The 18,044-nt window shown below is 43.6% G+C and overlaps 1 protein-coding gene and 2 non-coding genes across 4 annotated transcripts in view; 2 read left to right on the forward strand and 1 right to left on the reverse strand.

The window, feature by feature from the left end:
* PGM5 (phosphoglucomutase 5) overlaps positions 1-18,044 on the forward strand; it is a 186,273-nt gene that overhangs the window by 36,400 nt on the left and 131,829 nt on the right. For both annotated transcript variants that reach the window (XM_029055729.1, XM_029055728.2), the window contains 2 exons: positions 501-691; positions 1,308-1,462. In XM_029055729.1, coding sequence (XP_028911562.1) covers positions 501-691; positions 1,308-1,462 — 346 coding nt within the window. The remainder of the gene's footprint in view (positions 1-500; positions 692-1,307; positions 1,463-18,044) is intronic.
* LOC114808544 lies at positions 11,682-11,818 on the reverse strand. The gene has a single exon (XR_003756391.1). It is a non-coding gene; the product is annotated as a small nucleolar RNA SNORA7 (small nucleolar RNA).
* Positions 14,731-14,868, forward strand: LOC114808389. The gene has a single exon (XR_003756236.1). It is a non-coding gene; the product is annotated as a small nucleolar RNA SNORA7 (small nucleolar RNA).

An 18,044-nucleotide genomic window follows, 5' to 3' on the forward strand; every position in this document is an offset into this window, starting at 1 on the left:
ATCTCAATGGGTTTTAAATAGAGGACTTGCAAGTATTAATTAAGGATTAATTAGGCAACAAATAGAACCAAATTCGGATCCAAATGCCTTTCGCTTTCTTCTAGTGTTTTTCCCCCTTTCCCCAGGATCCATTCTACTTTCCTGTAGGCATCCTGGTGCACACATTCTTTTGGTCCTTTCCCCTCTTCCCTCAGGGTGTTCCAGGTTTACCCTCTCCAATTCCTTCTCCCCAGATTCTGTCTAGTTGGGAGCTGTGCTTTACAGATTGTTTACAACCCGTGTGTTTACAATAGATTGAATTGTGAATATTGTCTACTAGAATTTTTGAGTTTCTTCCGGTATACCATCCACTTAATCCACTTAAACAGAGAGGTATAAAATTGGTCCCATCTAAAGGAACATTGCATCAAATTGGCTGCCTTATCTATGTTAAGACACAATGATTGGCCTTCCACCCTGGAATGAAGACTTGAAACCTGGTGGTTTGTATTTTTTTCCAGTGATGGGACCCTATGTCAGGAAAGTCCTGTGTGATGATCTAGGAGCCCCTGCCAATTCTGCAATAAACTGTGTTCCTCTGGAGGATTTTGGAGGGCAGCATCCTGACCCAAACCTGACTTATGCAACCACCCTTCTGGAGGCCATGAGAGGAGGAGAATATGGCTTTGGAGCTGCATTTGATGCCGATGGAGTGAGTATGAAGCAGTGGCTCTGTGGTCGGACCTTTTTTTAACCAACTTTGCTCTTGCAAGCATCAGTAAGGAAGAGTTAAGCAATTAAATCCATGTTACTCTTTAGGAATACTGTCGAGGGTGGGGAGAGGCAAATGTGAAAATAGATTGTTAGAGGTTTGAAGCAATAATCAGTCCTTTTGCGGGAACATTCTGTTCCAGGTTTGGACTCTCCTCAGGACACTTAGCTATGTGTCCGATGGCCTTTGGGATGTCACAGTTTTTATACTTTTCCAGAGGGGAAATGGGGAAACAGCACCATCTAACCCTACCCTGTAGTGGTGTCACGTAAAATACCACCAATTGCCAGGAGCCCTGCCTCTTGAAACTTCACCCAGAGGCCTGGCATTATGGTAACTGGTCCAGTCAGCTAGTATGCAGTAGTGCTTACCTACTCTCACATAAACCCTGTCACTAGTTTTAAGCAACAGCATGAGTTAGCATCCTGAGGAATGCAAGAGTGACTTTGAGACCCTATTTCTTTGGACTGGGGGGAGGGAGGGCAAGGATGCAGAAGATGAGCAAGTGGGATGGCACTAAATTAGTCTGATAGTTTTCATATCTTCCTCTCTCCAGGACCGTTACATGATTCTCGGTCAAAATGGTTTCTTTGTGAGCCCTTCTGATTCCCTGGCCATTATCGCTGCCAATCTCCCTTGCATTCCTTACTTCCGTCAGATGGGGGTCCGAGGGTTTGGTAGAAGTATGCCCACCAGCACAGCACTGGACAGGTAAGGAAGCAACATTCAATTTGTAATACCCTGGTTACATGTGTCTGATGTCAATCACCGCTCAGTCTATGGCTACTGACTTGCTACGTGACCATGGATAAAGTCATTTAACCTCTTTGGGTGTCAGTTTTCTTCTTTGTAAAGAGAGACTAATACCTGTCTCTGCTTCCAGAGGATGTTATAAGCATATACTGAGAATATGAAGAATGAGGTGAAGCATGTGAAAATGCTATATAAACCTGAGGTGGCATTATCATATATTAAAGTGTTAGTCACTTGATTTGGTGATCTTAAAATGGAAAAAAAATTCATTGAGATAGGGATTTTTCTTTTAATTATTTAATGAGAGAGGACTGCAGGACTTTTATATGGGATTTGTCTGCCTTTTTGGGTTGATCCTAAACACTTCATCTTCCAGTTTAGAATACTAATGAATGAGAGTTTAGGTGGATACGGTTAGTTTGCTGCAGAGCTAAACTTTGCCCAAATCTTATGATTCTGGAAAAATGCTGAGCTGCAAATCAGAAGAGGACCTAAACACCTTTATGTCACTGGAGCATGTGACTGAGAGCCAAGAGACCTGCATTCTAGGCCTACCTCTTCCACTGGCCTGCTGCTGTGTGACCTTGGGTAAGACACTTAACTTCTCTGGACCTCAGTTTACTCATCTGTAAAATGGGGATTTAATCCATGCCTCTCCCTCCCTCACAGGGCTATCATGAGGATAAAATGAAATAATTACTGTAAAATATACAAAGCACCGTATAAAAACAAGGAATTATTATTATTCTGATTGAGATTAGACTACCCTTTCTGCAAGCCCTAGCTAATCAGTCAGTAATATGGTGCCACCTGCTGTGTAGAGATCACAGTATGAGGCACTTGGGGTAGTGCAAGAGAGTTAGTAAGCATGATCTCTCCCCTCCAGGAGCTGAGAATCTAGTGAGGGAGACAGACATAAAATAAGTACAGATAGGATAAAGATGGAAATGGGAATATGTACTTGAGTTAGTTCTTGAATAATGCATAAGTACTATAGGAGGTTGAGGGTAATAAGAATTGAGGGTAATAATAATGGTATTTGTTAAGCACTTACTGTGTGCCAAGCACTAAGTGCTGGTAGTTGCTCCTTGCGGGCAGGGAGCTTGTCTACCAACTCTACTGTCTTTGTACTCTCCCAAGTGCTTAGAACAGTGCTCTGCACACAGTAAGTGCTCAATAAATATGATTGATCGGTTAATTGCAGGGAAAGCCTCCTGGAGGAAATAGGACTTTCAGAGGACTTTGAAAATGGGGAGGGCAAATGGTCCGTCAGGTACGAAGGGGAAGAATGATGGGGGGAGGATGCGAGTAAGAGTTGGGCAGCAGGAGAGATGAAAATGAAGCCCTGTGGGTATGCTAAGAACAGACAAAGTTAGTGGTGTCTGCAGATTTTTAGAAAGGGTTTTCTTTACCTTTTAAAAGAGTGGTGTTTGAGTTCTGAATGGAGATTTGGTTTATCTGTGCCGTGTCGGGGCAAAAATCCGAACAATTTCCCAGTGGCTTCACTGAGGTGGAGACCCATCCCAAATCATATTAGTTTCATCAATTCACATGCTGTGTTCATCGATCAGTAATAGATATATCGAGCCCCTCAGGGTACAGAGCACTGTACCAAATGCTTGGGCTCTGTGGCTCTTGTCCCACTTCGTGCTGCCACAGTTCTGTGCCTGGCCTCGAGGCACGTAGCAAGTTCCCTGCTCTCATGCAGTGGGATTGGCAGCAAAGGGGCCTAATGAACATCCACTTTCTCCCCATGCCGCCAACTGCAGCCGAAATTGAGAGAGGATGAATCTCTTCACTCCCATCCAGGAAGAGCTTGGCTAGAAGGGGACAGACCGACAGGTTGAGGTTGGGAGGTTCAGGGATGGAAAACTCTGCTTCCTTTCTTTATGCAGGAGGGGGTGCAAGGAAGAGTGGAGCAGCAGGTGAGTGGTCCCCTCTCGTCCCCTCCTTCCTAGAGAGAATCAAGAAATTTAGGAGGCCAAGGGAGAGGTGGGAAGTTCTCTTTTCCCAAATTAGAGATTGGTGCATGGCTCTGTGGGTGAAGTAAAGGAAGAGCAGCGAAGCAGCATAGAAGAAGCATCATTGCCTAATGGCTAGAGCCCGGGCCAGGGAGAAGGACCCAATCCCGGTTCTAATCTAACTTTCCCATCTCTGTCAATAACTCCACCATCATTCCCGTCCCAGAAGTCTGCAACCTTGGTGTCATCCTTGACTCCTCAGTATTTCTGCGCTCATGCTCAGTCAACTGCTAAATCTTGTCAATTCTTCCTCCATTATACTTCCCAGGTCTGCCTCTTCCTCTCCACCCAAACAGCCAACACCCTAAACATGTACCCTTCTCATATCTCATTCAGATGAGTGTAGCAGCTCCCTACCTCCAGCTTCTCCCACCTTTCAGTCTAGGTGACACGCCGCTGCACAGATAGTCTTCTTGAAGCATCATTCAGCATACCTCCCCACTCCTCAAACACCTCCAATAGTTACTCATCTCTGAATGGAGCAGAAACTCCATACCATTGGCTTCAAGGTTCTCTGCCAGCTTTCTCCATCTTACATGTCCTCACCAGCTACTCCTCCCAAGCTCACCATTTTACTGTTCCTCACTCTCAACTCTCCCGCCTCCAAACTCTCATGCTATTCTCCCATCCTTGGAACTCTCATCCTCTCCCCCCAATCCTCACAGTCCCACCTCCCCTGCCTTTCCAGATTAGTTATATTGTACGCTTCCAAGAGCTTAGTACAGTGCTTTGCACACAGTAAGCACTCAATAAATACTATTGAATGATTGATTGAATGAATGAATGAGTTTAAAGCACTCCATTCATGTCAGACCAACACTCACTCTTAGCACTATGTACATAAGTGCCGAGGATAGGGATAAACTACATATTTTTATTTATATATTTTTATTGATGGATTCAGCTCTTTCATTCTAAAATATTCAAACTACTTCCCGCTTTATCCTTCTTCTTCTTTCTGCTCCCACTCTTTATGAATAAACTGCAAGTTCCTTGAGGGGAGAGAATAAGGGTTGTGCTTAGTATAGTGCTTAGCACCCAGAAGGCACCCAATATATATTGATAGAGTCAATGAAGCAATTCTTCCCCCCCAACTTACCCCACCTTTTCTGGTTCCCGGTGGCTTACCTACCCCCCTTCACGCTCCCCTGAACTCATTTTCTGGCTCTGTCTCTCCCTCCCCTCCCCCCACACTCCTCTCCCAATATCATCACCCCCGCCATGACTTCTTTTCTTTTAATTTTCTCTTAAATTTTTACCTTAGCTGAGGGTCCCTTGACCTCCCCACCTATGGTTGGGAAATCCCGATTTCTTTTCCTGTATCATTTAGTGGCTCCACAGACCCAGCTGCTGCTGTTCTCTAATTGACAGCTCATACCCTCTGCCTCCTGCTGGCCAAACATGGAGGTGGATGGGGATGGTTTGAGGTGGAATAAGGAGGAGCAATCCCCTCATAGGCCTCCTCTGCTGTTGCCCCTTCCACTCTGCACCTCATCCCAATCTGTCCCTGTTTCTTGAAAACAGTGGGAGGGGAGGAGCAGCAGAAGCAGCGTGGCGCAGTGGAAAGAGCCTGGGCTTCGGAGTCAGAGGTCATGGGTTCGACTCCTGGCTCTGCCACTTGGCAGCTGTGTGACTGTGGGCAAGTCACTTAACTTCTCTGTGCCTCAGTTACCTCATCTGTAAAATGGGATTAACTGTGAGCCTCACGTGGGACAACCTGATTACCCTGTATCTACCCCAGCGCTTAGAACAGTGCTCTGCACATAGTAAGCGCTTAACAAATACCAACATTATTATTATTAGGAGTGGCAGCCACACAGCTAAATTAAAAGGAAAAAATGGTAAAAAAAAGGAAAGAAAAAAAAGGAGGGTCTCTCTTTTTCTCTGTAATGAAGGTTGGGGGCGTAGCGGGGACATAGGGGCAACAGGGGAGGTGAATTTTGAGTGTGGTGAGGTGGACACAGGAAAGGGACTAGGAATTCATAATAATATGAATTAATAATTTGAATTAAGCAAGGAGAGGGAAAAGAAGGGGTGTGGGGGTGAGTAATATGCTGAATGATATACTCTGGGCAGAGCATGTAGTGAACAGCAATCTGTGCTGTCAGGTAACTCAGCTCTCCAAATCCTGAATAGGAGGCTGATTTCAATCTAACAGTGAAAAGCATTTGGCCTCCTTGTGGCAATTGGCCAGTAGTTCTTGATTTCACTCTGTCCTCTTTCCTAATAAATCTTTGTTCAATTCAAAAATCAGGGCCTCTTCTCAGAAATTTCACAAAGAACCTCTTCTGATATATAAGTGACCATTTAAAAGGATCATTCATGCCTGCTGGTTGGGATTCAGAATTCTGAAGGCTTCTGACTTGGTGATTTGTTCTGCCTATTTGATATGGCTCCCGGGTGAATTTTCCTGATAGATGCTTCATAAATTATTTTATTAGTAGATAAAATTAATTGACTTTAACTTTTAAATCCCAATCTGGTCAGTGGATTCCCAGGCGACATTTATCTGAAAATGTAGGAATAACATTAGAAATATGCCAAGAAAACATCAGGCATGAATGCATTTATACCAATGGAATACCAAGATCTTGGAAGAATTATGGCTGACTGAAGCAGAGTGATGTTAAATGGTGCACTTTCCCTTTCTCAATGGGATTCTTGAATGTGTTGAAGAGAGTTGAAACCTAGAACTCAGAGAACCCTTGAAGTTGATGAATTATTTAGTCCAGTTCCCATTGTTTGTGAATAATTGTTGTTCCCTAAGGGAAGCCATGTACTGTCTTTGGTTTCTGTTTTTTACAGTATCATTAAAACAAGGACTCCTTTTTTTCTGGGATAGTACAGTTTCAGCATTTAAAATAACCTTCATTTTGGCCGGTCATTCTGGATGAAGGTGAGGTTATTTAAAGAGGTAGAAGAGTCTCGGGGTGTCAACTACTCATCTTGAGTCTGGGGATGGGGGGTGAGGGAGAGGGAAGGTAAAGGGTGAGGAAGGAGGAGGAAGGGAAGGAAGAGGAGGAGAGAGAATCTGTCACCTAGTACAGTGTTTGCACACAACAGGTGCTTAATAAGTACTTTTTAGTGAATGAATGAACTTACTCTCCCTGTTGTGCCATCTTCATTCAGTAGTATTTATTGAGTGCTTACTATGTGCAGAGCACTGTACTAAGCACTTGGAATGTACAATTTGGCAACAGATAGAGACAATCCCTGCCCAATGATGGGCTCACAGTCTAATCGGGGGAGACAGATGGCAGAGCAAAACAGAACGAAACAAAAACAAGACAACATTATCACGATAAATAAAATCAAGAGGATGTACACCTCATTAACAAAATAAATAGGGTAATAAATAATGTATACAAACGAGCACAGTGCTGAGGGGAGAGGAAGGGGAGGAGCAGAGGGAAAGGGGGCTCAGCTGAGGGGAGGTGAAAGAGGAAGGGGGAGAAGCAGAGGGAAAAGGGAAGCTCAGTCTGAGAAGGCCTCTGGGAAGAGGTGAGTGCTCATCTCTTTCTTCTCCTCTGCCACAACCACTTCTCTTCTCCTCACTGAGCTCTGGAGCCAAGTCAGAAGTTCCTCTCATGCTTAGCCCTGGAGCAAATAATAATGAGTTATCCAGAGCTGGGCAAATTAAGATCTATGGGGCTGGACAATCTCTGCACCTCTTCAGAGGTTAGCACTGCTGCCGTTATGGGCAGTGGCTTCAGGGCCAGCCCTCCCGGCATCACTGGTGAGGACAGTGGAAACCCCCAAGGCTCTGGAGCCAGACCATGGTCTTTGTACTGTCTGCAGTGGGTGAGAAGTGGAGTTGCTTGCTTGGCTCCAACTCCAGTCCCTTTTTGGCCCTGCAAGGAAGAGGTGTGTGGGATAACTGTGGCTACCTGACCTTTTCCTAAAGTTTTTGGGGTAATGGCTTCCTTTGACCTCATGGAGTTGGGTCATGGCCTAGTGGATAAAACATGGGCCTGGGAATCAGAAGGACTTGGGTTCTAATCCCGGCTCTACCACTTGTCTGTTGTGTGACCTTAGGGAAGTCACTTAACTTCTCTGTGCCTCAATTCCCTTATCTATAAAATGGGGACTAGGACTGTGAGTCTTATGTGGGACAGGGACTGTGTCTAACCTGATTATCTTGTATCTACCCCAGCATTTAGAACTGTTCCTGGCACATAGTAAGCGCTTAATAATGTTGGTATTTGTTAAGCGCTTACTATGTGCAGAGCACTGTTCTAAGCGCTGGGGGAGATACAGGTTAATGAGGTTGTCCCACATGAGGCTCACAGTCTTCATCCCCATTTTACAGATGAGGGAACTGAGGCACAGAGAAGTTAAGTGACTTGTCCACAGTCACACAGCTGACAGGTGGCAGAGCCGGGATTATATCACAGTTATTATTATTAGGCCCATGTTGTCAGTGCCCCAAAGACTGTTTAGGTAGGGTGGCCAGTGCTGGTAATAAAAAGAAAATGGGCCCCAAGACACGCATAACATGATGGCAGTCATTTTTGTGGAAGTACACCTGATTGGGTCAGAATTAGCCTGAAATTAGAGCATTTCTCTGAGGTGACCCTGACTTTCCCCCTGCCCCCAGTTGCTCCAGAGCCACTGCATTCCTTTCCCAAGTCTATGTGAACTCAGATGCATGTCTGAGCCATGTAACTTGTGGAGGGGCTGGCTTCTGAATGTAAGTATACTAGACATAAAAGTGTCTGTTATCAAATCAATACCTGCCAGTTTAAGCCTTCACTAGTATTATGCCCCCCTGTTCATGGTATTGGGCTGGGTATGATAACAAAGCAAGTAAAATGGATATGCTCTTTATATTCTAGGGACCTTTGAAATCTAAAACAGGATTGACAAACTTTTTTTCAAGGAGTAAAAAAGTTCTGATGTCAAGATGAACTGTTTGTGGAATGGGAAGAGTGGATCTTCCCTGTCTTCTCAGTGAGTCCATCATAAGACTGGAATTAGAATTCATCACCTCTAAATTTTCAGACAACTCCTAAGGAGAAACCTTAGCACTAGGTCAAAACATGAGCCTATTTAAAGATGCGATGGTAAGCTTGCATTCCAGCTGGACTGTCCACCTCCCTAACCTCTTCCTACCTGGGGCAAGGCTGGTCTCAGGCAGCATCAAGGATGTGGCTTAAGGGGGTCTGGCTGGAATTTGTAGATGCTGGATCCTTAATTTTCAGATCAAATGATCTGCTGAGAAGGCACCAACTCTGTTGAGAAGCCACTGGGGGCGAACCACTCTACTAGACTGTAAGCTCCTCGAGGATAACAATCATGTCTACCAACTCTGTTGTACTCTCCTAAGTGCTTAGTACAGTGCGCTGCACAAAGTAAGTGCCCAATAAATACCAATGATTGATTGACTGAAACGATGAATTTGCTTTGACTTAAGTTATAACACAGCCTTGAACTGGGGCTTGTTTTAGGGGAAGAGGTTTCAGATAGTTTTTGGTTTTCTTTGGTTTGGTTAGACTGAAGAGCCATGGAGTCCCTGCACTCCTATTCTGTGCATTTAAACCACTGCAGTTGATCACACTGCCGTGCTGGCACCCAATTCTTTGATTTGGAAGAGGCCTCCTCACTTTCTCAGGCTGATGACTGCCAAAAAGAACAAATTACTAGACAGGACTGGGTTATATAAATACATATGTGACCCTTTTTTTAAAAAAAATGGTGACCTCCAATATCAGTTTTTTAATGCCCCCAGGTCACTGGGGGAATTTATGCTGTATGCTTGTCTGTGCATACAGCGTTAACTCCCCCAGTGAACTGAACACAGCATAAGATCTACTTTACCTATTGCATGCCTCCCACCTACTTGAAAAATCCCCTTGGGATTGTCAATAGGGGGATTGTAACTGTTATAAATATTCTTTTCCCAAGGAATGCTGGCCAGCTGCCACAGCACAGTGGATTCTCTTTTCTGATATTTTAAGCAGCCGCATCCCCATAAGTAAGGAGGTAACTAGACAATAAAATACAGGCTCTATCTTGTGGTCATTGCGTGAAGGAAATCTACTGTTCTGTTGAGGAAGAAAGTGAGTTTTCAAGGTCGAGAGGAAAATGAGAAATATGCAATGGCAAGTCCAAAGCCATACTTGCCTTTTAATATTGCCCTTTACAGCCTACCTTTCAATTTATGTAACTCTTTGGTGATACAGACATTCATTAATAATATATGAGCGTTCACTTCTGACCTGTGGTTGTCTTAATCAAAACAAGATGTAAAGAAGCCACAGGATAAATCTCGGCATTCCATTCTCAATTATAATCCAGAAACAACTCAGTTGCTTAAAGCATAACATGGATGCTGTGTTTCAGGTTCTTTCCCCCTCACATGTTTTTGCGGTTGTATCCTTCCTCCCCTCCCTCCTTCTCTCCCCTCACACTTTAATGGCTGTAATCGCCTGCTGAGTTTAGTTACTCTCGTTACCAGGAACTACTCTTCATTTTGGATGGGTTGTTGGTCATCCTCCTGGGATATGCAAGAGAGACTCCCTATAATGCTGTTTGTGAGCTCACACACTGGAAAGGAAACATGGAATAATTAAACCCTATTATGCTATGAATATAAGTCCTGGCAACTGATGAGGAAATGATCTCATGCTTGCCCTTAGTGGAGTGCTCCTATGTCACGAGTTGTTAGAAATCTTGAATCATTGAGGCGAAAGAGTTCAGGTTGTAAGAAGGATCCAGTAGACTTTGGATAAATCAATCCCCCCTTCACACAATTCAGTAAGACTGGAATTCAACAGCATGGTATGAAATGGCTTTGCATATTTACGATCTAGTTTGCATTTTTGTTTCTTTAGATGGATAAGCCACCGTGGGATAAATATTGTATTCCCATGAGCTCAAAAATAGTGTTGCACCCACCCATGTGAACCAAATGATACACCATTTTTAGAAGTTTCCTTTCTCTTGCCTTGGGAAGCAAGTCTATATTTGCATATACTCATTGCCAGTTGATGTCAAATCTGGGTATTAGCATCAAGAGTGCAGAATTCAGGAGGCTTGGGCTCTATTCTTAGCTTTGCCACTGACTTGCCATGTGACCTTGGGTAAGTCGCTTAGCCATTTGGTGGATTCATATCATCATATCTGTTCTGTATTTAACCGTCTTAGCTGCAGTGCATTATGAGAAACAAGGATGGGTTCCTGTTCTTGTGAGAGATTCAACTTCATGGTTTACTGATTGTGATTTGACTAGATTTATTGATTTTTGGAATATCTTTAATAGCATTCTATATTTCTGTGATTTTAAACATCCTGCTTTTTTGAGAGACCAACAACTTGGGTACAGGACTTTATCTCTGGATTCATCACCCATGGAATCCCATTTGGTTATGGGCTAACTCACTGAAGAACCTTTTTTTTTTCTTTTTTTTTAATGTCTTGGCTTGCCTATAAAGTTGGAGGCTCTGTAGTTTAATGGTTATGAGTCAGTTTTATTGGTGACCTAGAAGGCGAAGGAGAGGATGCTTAAAGCTGACTTTGAACAACATGTTTTGTTGAATGGGCAGCTGCCAGGGCCTGAGAACCTATGGAGGTTAACAGTGCTGTTGATTCAAGGGGAATAACAATCAGTCATGGTTTCTTAGGAGAGAAACTGCTTTTATGTGAAAGAGCAAAGTTAAAGAATCTTCAGTGTTTCAAACTCTGTATTTTGTAGCTTTAGCGTAAAGTGATGTAACGACGTCTCAATCTTGAGGCTCCCAAGCCTGGCTGAAATGAGCTAATTTCCCCTATGCTGGTCCCAGTGAGTAGAAAAAGAGTTAAGAAAATGATCAAAAAGGGTGGGGGGTGGGGTTCTGCACACTTCTCCCCACTCTTCTAAAACTTCCATCTTCACATCAAGTAGAAACACTTCACTATTGGCTTTAAGGAACTCGATTAGCTCTCCTCCTTTGTCTTGTCTTATGCGTTCAAATCGTCTCCAACCCATAGCGATGCCATGGACACATCTCTTCCAGAATGCCCCACCTCCATCTGAAATTGTTCTTGTGGTGTATCTTTAGCATTTTCTTGGTAAAAATGCATGTGTGGTTTACCATTGCCTCCTTCTGCGCAGTAAACCTGAGTCTCTGCCTTCAACTCTCTCCCATGCTGCTGCTGCCCAGCACAGGTGAGTTTTGACTTTTAGCAGATTGCCTTCCACTCGCTAGCCCTTGCCCAAGCTAGGAATGGAATAAATATGCCTCTGCTTGACTCTCCCTCCTGTAGTTGAGGCTGGTAGAGTATAGAAACTCTCCAGGTGCCACCCTGCGAGGGGTCTCTTCCTTTACTGATCCACATTCCACTCCCAGTACAATCCAGCTCACATACTTCCTCTAATACCAATCTACTTACTGTGACTTGCTCTCCTCTTTCTTCCCAATGACTCATTACTCACCCTCCCTCCTGACTGAAACTTTCTCCTCCATATCCAACAGGACCCTCTCCCCCATTTTCAAAACCCTACTAAAATCATATGTCCTCTAGGAAAGCCCCCTGACTCATCTCTCATCTCCCCGTCCTATTTTCCCTCCCTACTATGTCATCTGTGCAGTTGAGTCCTAACTCGCTACATAGTTACTCGCTTAGTTGCTCACCCCCACCCAGCACTAATGTACATATCTTTACATTCAGTTGCTCTCCCTACCTGTAATTTATTTTAATGTCTGTCTCCCCTTAGACTGTAAGCGTCTTGAGGCCAGGGATTGCATCTATCAACTCAATTGTACTCTCTCAAGCACTTAACACAGTGGTCTGCACTAAGTACTTAGTAAATGCCTTTTATTGATTAATTTACTGAAGAGGTTGGACGTGCCCCATCCAAGAGGCCCAGATTAATCCCAAATTCATTTTTCATCCCCACAATTACTACTTCAGGACTTCCACATCACCTAAACATTTGGGCACTCTTCTCCCCCCAGCCAATCATCACTTACATGCATATCTTTATGCTTTATTACTTCCCCCAATCTGTAATTTAATGTCTGTCTTCCCCACTAGATTGTAAGATCCTTGAGGACAGGGATCGTTTCTAAACATTGTGTTTTACTCTCTCTTAAGAGCTATGGTGTGCATCAAATAGTATTCTAGTACATTTTGAATTCCTTACTGAAAAATTCTGGATGAATTTAAATTGCAAATTTCTAGTGCCTTTCTTTTGGAGAATAAACTGGGTTTTTTTGTATCATTGTCATTAATTTTAAAATGGCATAAACTAGTTTAATCCATTGGCTGTTTTCCTATGTAATGTTTACTCAATGCACATCTCCTAATGCAGAAGCCCTATCTCTTGTGGGAAAGCACTGTGCATTTATTATTTTTTTCTCTCCTGTAAGAAGACATATGTGTATATCTACATTTCTGGCCCAATGCCATTAGCTTTACCAACAGTTTTTCATCAGTTATTCTGATAGGTTTTTGATGTAGGACTGTATACAAATTCCATCGACCAAATGATGAGATTAATGTGCCTATTGTTCATTCTTGTTCATTGCACAATCTGTTTCCTAGTTCTGCCAAAAGAAAAAAAGGAAAAGCAAAGAAGCAGCATTGACAGTCGTTCACTTGCCTGTGGCTGTAAATATGTATGAGGGTGGATGGGGATGGGAGAAGAGGAACAAGTCTAGATATTAACCTTGAACACTTTGTTCCTAATGTCACAGTGACGACTGGTTTATTCCAGGTCATTCAGCATTGGTTCTTTGTGGGGAATTGCTTTCAGTCAATCATTGGTATTTTTATTGAGAGCCTACTCTGAGCATAATGTACTGGGGTGCTTGGGGACACACAATAGAAGTAGACGCCTCGAGGAGCTTACGACCTAATGGGGAAGACAGGAAGATACAGACTGTGTACATAGAATGGAAACAAGAGGAAAGACAGGCCAGTAGTTATGATTGATAATGACAAAATAGCAAAACCAGAATGAATAAATGGAATAAACAGATTTCCAAATAAGAGCTAAGGGTGAAACATCAGATGACATTACTGGGGAGGTGGGAATTAATAATGAAAAGCCTCCCGGAGGAGCTAGCTTTTTTTTTATTATTTAGGAAGGTTTTGAATGTGGGGAAGTTCTCTTTTTTATAGAAGTATAGTCTGAAACCAAACCAAGGATTTCTACATATCTCTGAAGAGTCTATGTGGATCTAGAATCCTGAAGAGATAGCAACAACAATCAGTCATATTTACTGAGTGCTTACTGTGGGCAGAACATTGTACTAAGCACCCGGGAGAGTAACATATAATGTTCCTTGCCCACAGTGAGCTGATGGTCTATAGTCTGAAACAACATTTCAGTATTCTCCTCAACACATCTACTATTGAAGATGAGGCCCTTCAAAACATAGAAATTGTTCCAGCATGTGAAGATATAGTGCTTGAGCCCACTATAGAGGAAGTCACTGCATCTGTTAGAGATATGAAAGACAGCAAAGCATCTGGATGTGATGGCATACCCGCTGATATCTACAAGCATGGAGGGGACATCCTGCTTAAGCACTTACACAAGCTCTTCCTCAGAATATGGTACACTAAGGAGATGCCACCATCAGCACCATCTTCAAGAGGAAAGGCAAAAGATCAGATTCCAGGAATTTTCATGGCCTTTCATCAGTCTCCTTTGCCAACAGAATTCTAGCCAGAGAACTCCTGGATCAGCTACTAAAGAATATCACTGCTGAAACAGACGTCTCGAATCACAATGTGGCTTCAGATCACAGTGGTGCACAGGAGACCTGATCTTTGCAGATGACAGATGCAGGAAAAGTGCAGGGAGCAGCACCAGGACCTCTACACAGTTATCAAAGCATTGGACACCATCAGTAGATCTGGACTCTGGAAATTAGCAAATTTGACTGCCCTGAAAAGTTCATTAAGATTCTGAGACTATATCATTATATCCTGGCTAGCCATGCCGAAGTTGGGGGACCGTTCCCCATTGCCATTCGGGTAAAAAAGGAAGGTGCAGTTGACCTGGTTCTGTTCCATTTTTTCTTTGCAGCCATGATGGAAGATAAATCAATCAATTGTATTTAATGAGCACTTACTGTGTGCAGAGCACTGTATCAAGTGCTTGGGAGAGTACACCATAGCAGAGTTGGTAGACATGTTCCCTGCCCACAAAGAGTTTACAGCCTAGAGGGGAGACAGACATTAATAGAAATAAATTACAGGTATGTGCATAAGTGCTGCCTCTCAGGGTCTCACCTGGAGAGTTTCCGGTACTCTACCAGTCTTGACTATGGGAGGGAGAGTCAGGCAGAAGCCTATCCATTCCATGCCTAGCTTGGGCAGTGGCTAGCAAGTGGAAGGCAATCTGCTACAAGTCAAAACTCACCTGTGCTGTGCAGCAGAGGCATGGGCGAGAGTCGAGCCCGGAGACTCAAGTTTACTGTGAAGAAGGAGGTAATGGTAAACCACTTCTGTATTTTTACGAAGGAATTGCTATGGATACACTATTGGAACAATTGCAGTGGAGGTGGGGCATTCTGGGAGAAATGTGTCCATGGCGTCGCTATGGGTCGGAGGTGACTCGACAGCAGAAGACAAAACAAGACTCCAGCTGTTAGAACAGTGTTTGACACATAGTAAGTGCTTAACAAATACCATAAAAAAATACCTGTTCTCCCTCCTTACTTTGAGGCAAAGTGAGCCCCATATGGAACAGGGACTGTATCTGACCTGATTATCTTCTAGCAACTCCAAGGCTTAGTGTAGTGCTTGGCTCACAGTACACACTTAACTAACACCACAATTATTATTATCATTATTATTATTATGAGCTCAACAAGACTCTGTGAGCTAGTGTTGGAATATAGAGTAATAATGTTAGCTCTGCTGTTAAAAAAGCATTGCTCTGACAGTCAGAAAACCAAGGTTCTAGTCCCAGTTCAGTCTGGTGGGGCTGTCATCAGTTGTGAAGTTCTCTGACTAAAGAACCACCTAAGGCAATCCACAAGGTGGACAGGCCCAGCGGGAATCTGAAAAACAGCTGGTCAGTGTGGGAGCGATGACCCAAGTGACCACCAAAGCAACTGTCGGCCGGGTCACGGCACTCTGGCACAGCATTGAGACTACATGAGGATCATTTTGGGTGCAAATGGGCACATGAAAACCTGTAGTGTGCACTTTGCTGTGTGCTGCTCCCCCTACCTGCCTACCTGCTCATTGCACTCTTTGCCTCAGTGAGAAGACAGCTATCAAATTGCACAATCCATTAGCACTACGATGATAATAATAATTATGGTATTTGTTAAGCACTTACTGTGTGCCAAGCACTGTTCTAAGTACTGGGGTAGCGACAAGGTAATCAGGTTGTTCCACATGGGGCTCACAGTCTTAATCCCCATTTTACAGATGAGGTAACTGAGGCACAGAGAAGTTAAGTGGCTTGCCCAAGGTTATACAGCAGACAAGTGGCAAAGTGGGGATTAGAACCCATGTCCTCTGACTCCCAAGCCCGGGCCCTTTCCACTAAGCCACTTTGCTTCTCTATCCATTCCTCTACATAGATTCTACGTCCTGAAGTTTCATGACCACAGTCCATCCGTCATTAATGAGGGGAGAATGCATTAGAATAGGATTCGAGTTTTCTGGGAAACTCTCCCAAATCAACAGCTTAAGAACATCAGCAAAAGACTTGAATCAATTGTATAGAAGCTGAGATTTTTGGTGCTCTAAAAGGGCAATTACAAGGCAAAGACTCAGCAAAGCACTATGAAGAAGGCCTGCTCCCAAGAAATCCAAGCACAAAACCATGGCTCTTCAGGAACAATCTCCCTCCAAATTGAATACTGTCACTGAAGGCTGAAATCTAGGTCACATATTGTCCAAGCATAGAGAGAGAGAGAATTCCAACTCAAGAAAGCTAGCAGGTCTTATGAGAGACTGAGAGACAGTCTGTGGTACTAATAGGGCATCATCAAGTTTCAGACCAAAATTAAAGTCTAAAGGAGAATTGTAGTGTTCCCCCTTTTCTACCACCAAGAGACTGTGTTTACCCCAGGTGCCATCCATCAGCTCTAGAGTAATTCCCTCAATGCCAATACTTGACATCAAATTGTCAGGCAAGCTTATAAACAAAGAGGTCCTGGAATGCAATAGATCCACCAGCAGAAACAGCCTGGTATAGTGGATAGAGCATGAGCCTGGGAATCAGAGGGACCTGGGTTCTAGTCCCAGATCTGCCACGTGTCTCCTGTGTGGCCTTGGTCAAGTTACTTCACTTCTCACTGCCTCAGTTACCTAATCTATAAAATGGGGATTAAGATCGTGAACCCTACGAGGGACAGGGATTCTGTCCAGCCCAATTACCTTGTATCTACCCAGCGCTTAGTACTGTTCCTGGCACATGGTAAGCATTAACAAATGCTATTGTTATTATTATTATAAGCATTGCTCAGATGAGGGTAATGGATGACTCAATATATTATAAACTGAAGTGTTGGGGATAGTCCATAAGAAAAGACAAAAGAAGCATTTTGAAGACCCAATGAAGCCAAACCTCATATGATGTGGCATAGCTATGGACCAATGAGAAGGTGGTAGAACATAGATGAGCCTGGTTAAGAGGAGTGCAGTACCAGGAGGGAGAATCAAAAGCAGCAAGTGGAACTGCAGATAGTAAATGCAACACAGCAAGGTCCAATCCTTATAGTCACAGAGTGTGAAAAGGATCATCATCAATGCACTGGTATTATCAACCCCAGTCACATGCATGGATAAAATCTCACCATTTTTCGTTGTATAGGAGACATGGGTGTATAAACTAATATTCCGTTTGAAGGTCCTAATTGTCAAATGACACTCTGACTTTGAATGATGTTATGGCTTTTGCTAATACGTGGGTGTGGATCACATTTTCTTCCAAGAGCCAGCAAGTTTTTCCTTCCCTTTAATGATCCCATCCTAAGTTCTGGAGTCATTTCAAGTATAACTTAAGTCCGAAGCACACCTCATCATAGCGGAGGTTGCCGGGGTGGGGGGCCGCTAGCGGTTGGACGTATGGGATTGCTTGCTGGAGCTGTGCCATTGATGGTGAGGGTTTCAGACTGAAGAACCACCTTGGGCGTCTCCTGAGGTGGTTAGGCTTAGCCAGAATCTAGAAAATAACAGGCAAACATGGGCTGCAAAAGACCATAGTAGCTGCTGACTCATCAATCAATCCATCAATGGTACTTATTGAGTGTTTACTAAGTGCAGAGCCCTGTACTAAGTGCTTGGGAGAGAACAATATTAACAGACACATTCCCTGCACACAATGAGTCCCCTGCCCATAATTAGCCTACGGTCTAGAGGCTTATGGGACTCTGGCTGAGCATCAGCAGCAAACTCTGGTTACTTCTGCCATAAACGGGTCCTGCGTGTAAAATATTTGCATGCACTTTGCATGTGTTACACCCAGGCCGCCTTACTTGCCTGTTATGCTCTGTGGCACAGCAGGAACAAAGTTAATGGGGATAAGAGAGTGCAGGTGGTGCTGCACAAACCACCATTACTATAAT

Source organism: Ornithorhynchus anatinus, chromosome X5, assembly GCF_004115215.2.
Source record: "Ornithorhynchus anatinus isolate Pmale09 chromosome X5, mOrnAna1.pri.v4, whole genome shotgun sequence".
NCBI classification, from domain to species: Eukaryota; Metazoa; Chordata; class Mammalia; order Monotremata; family Ornithorhynchidae; genus Ornithorhynchus; species Ornithorhynchus anatinus.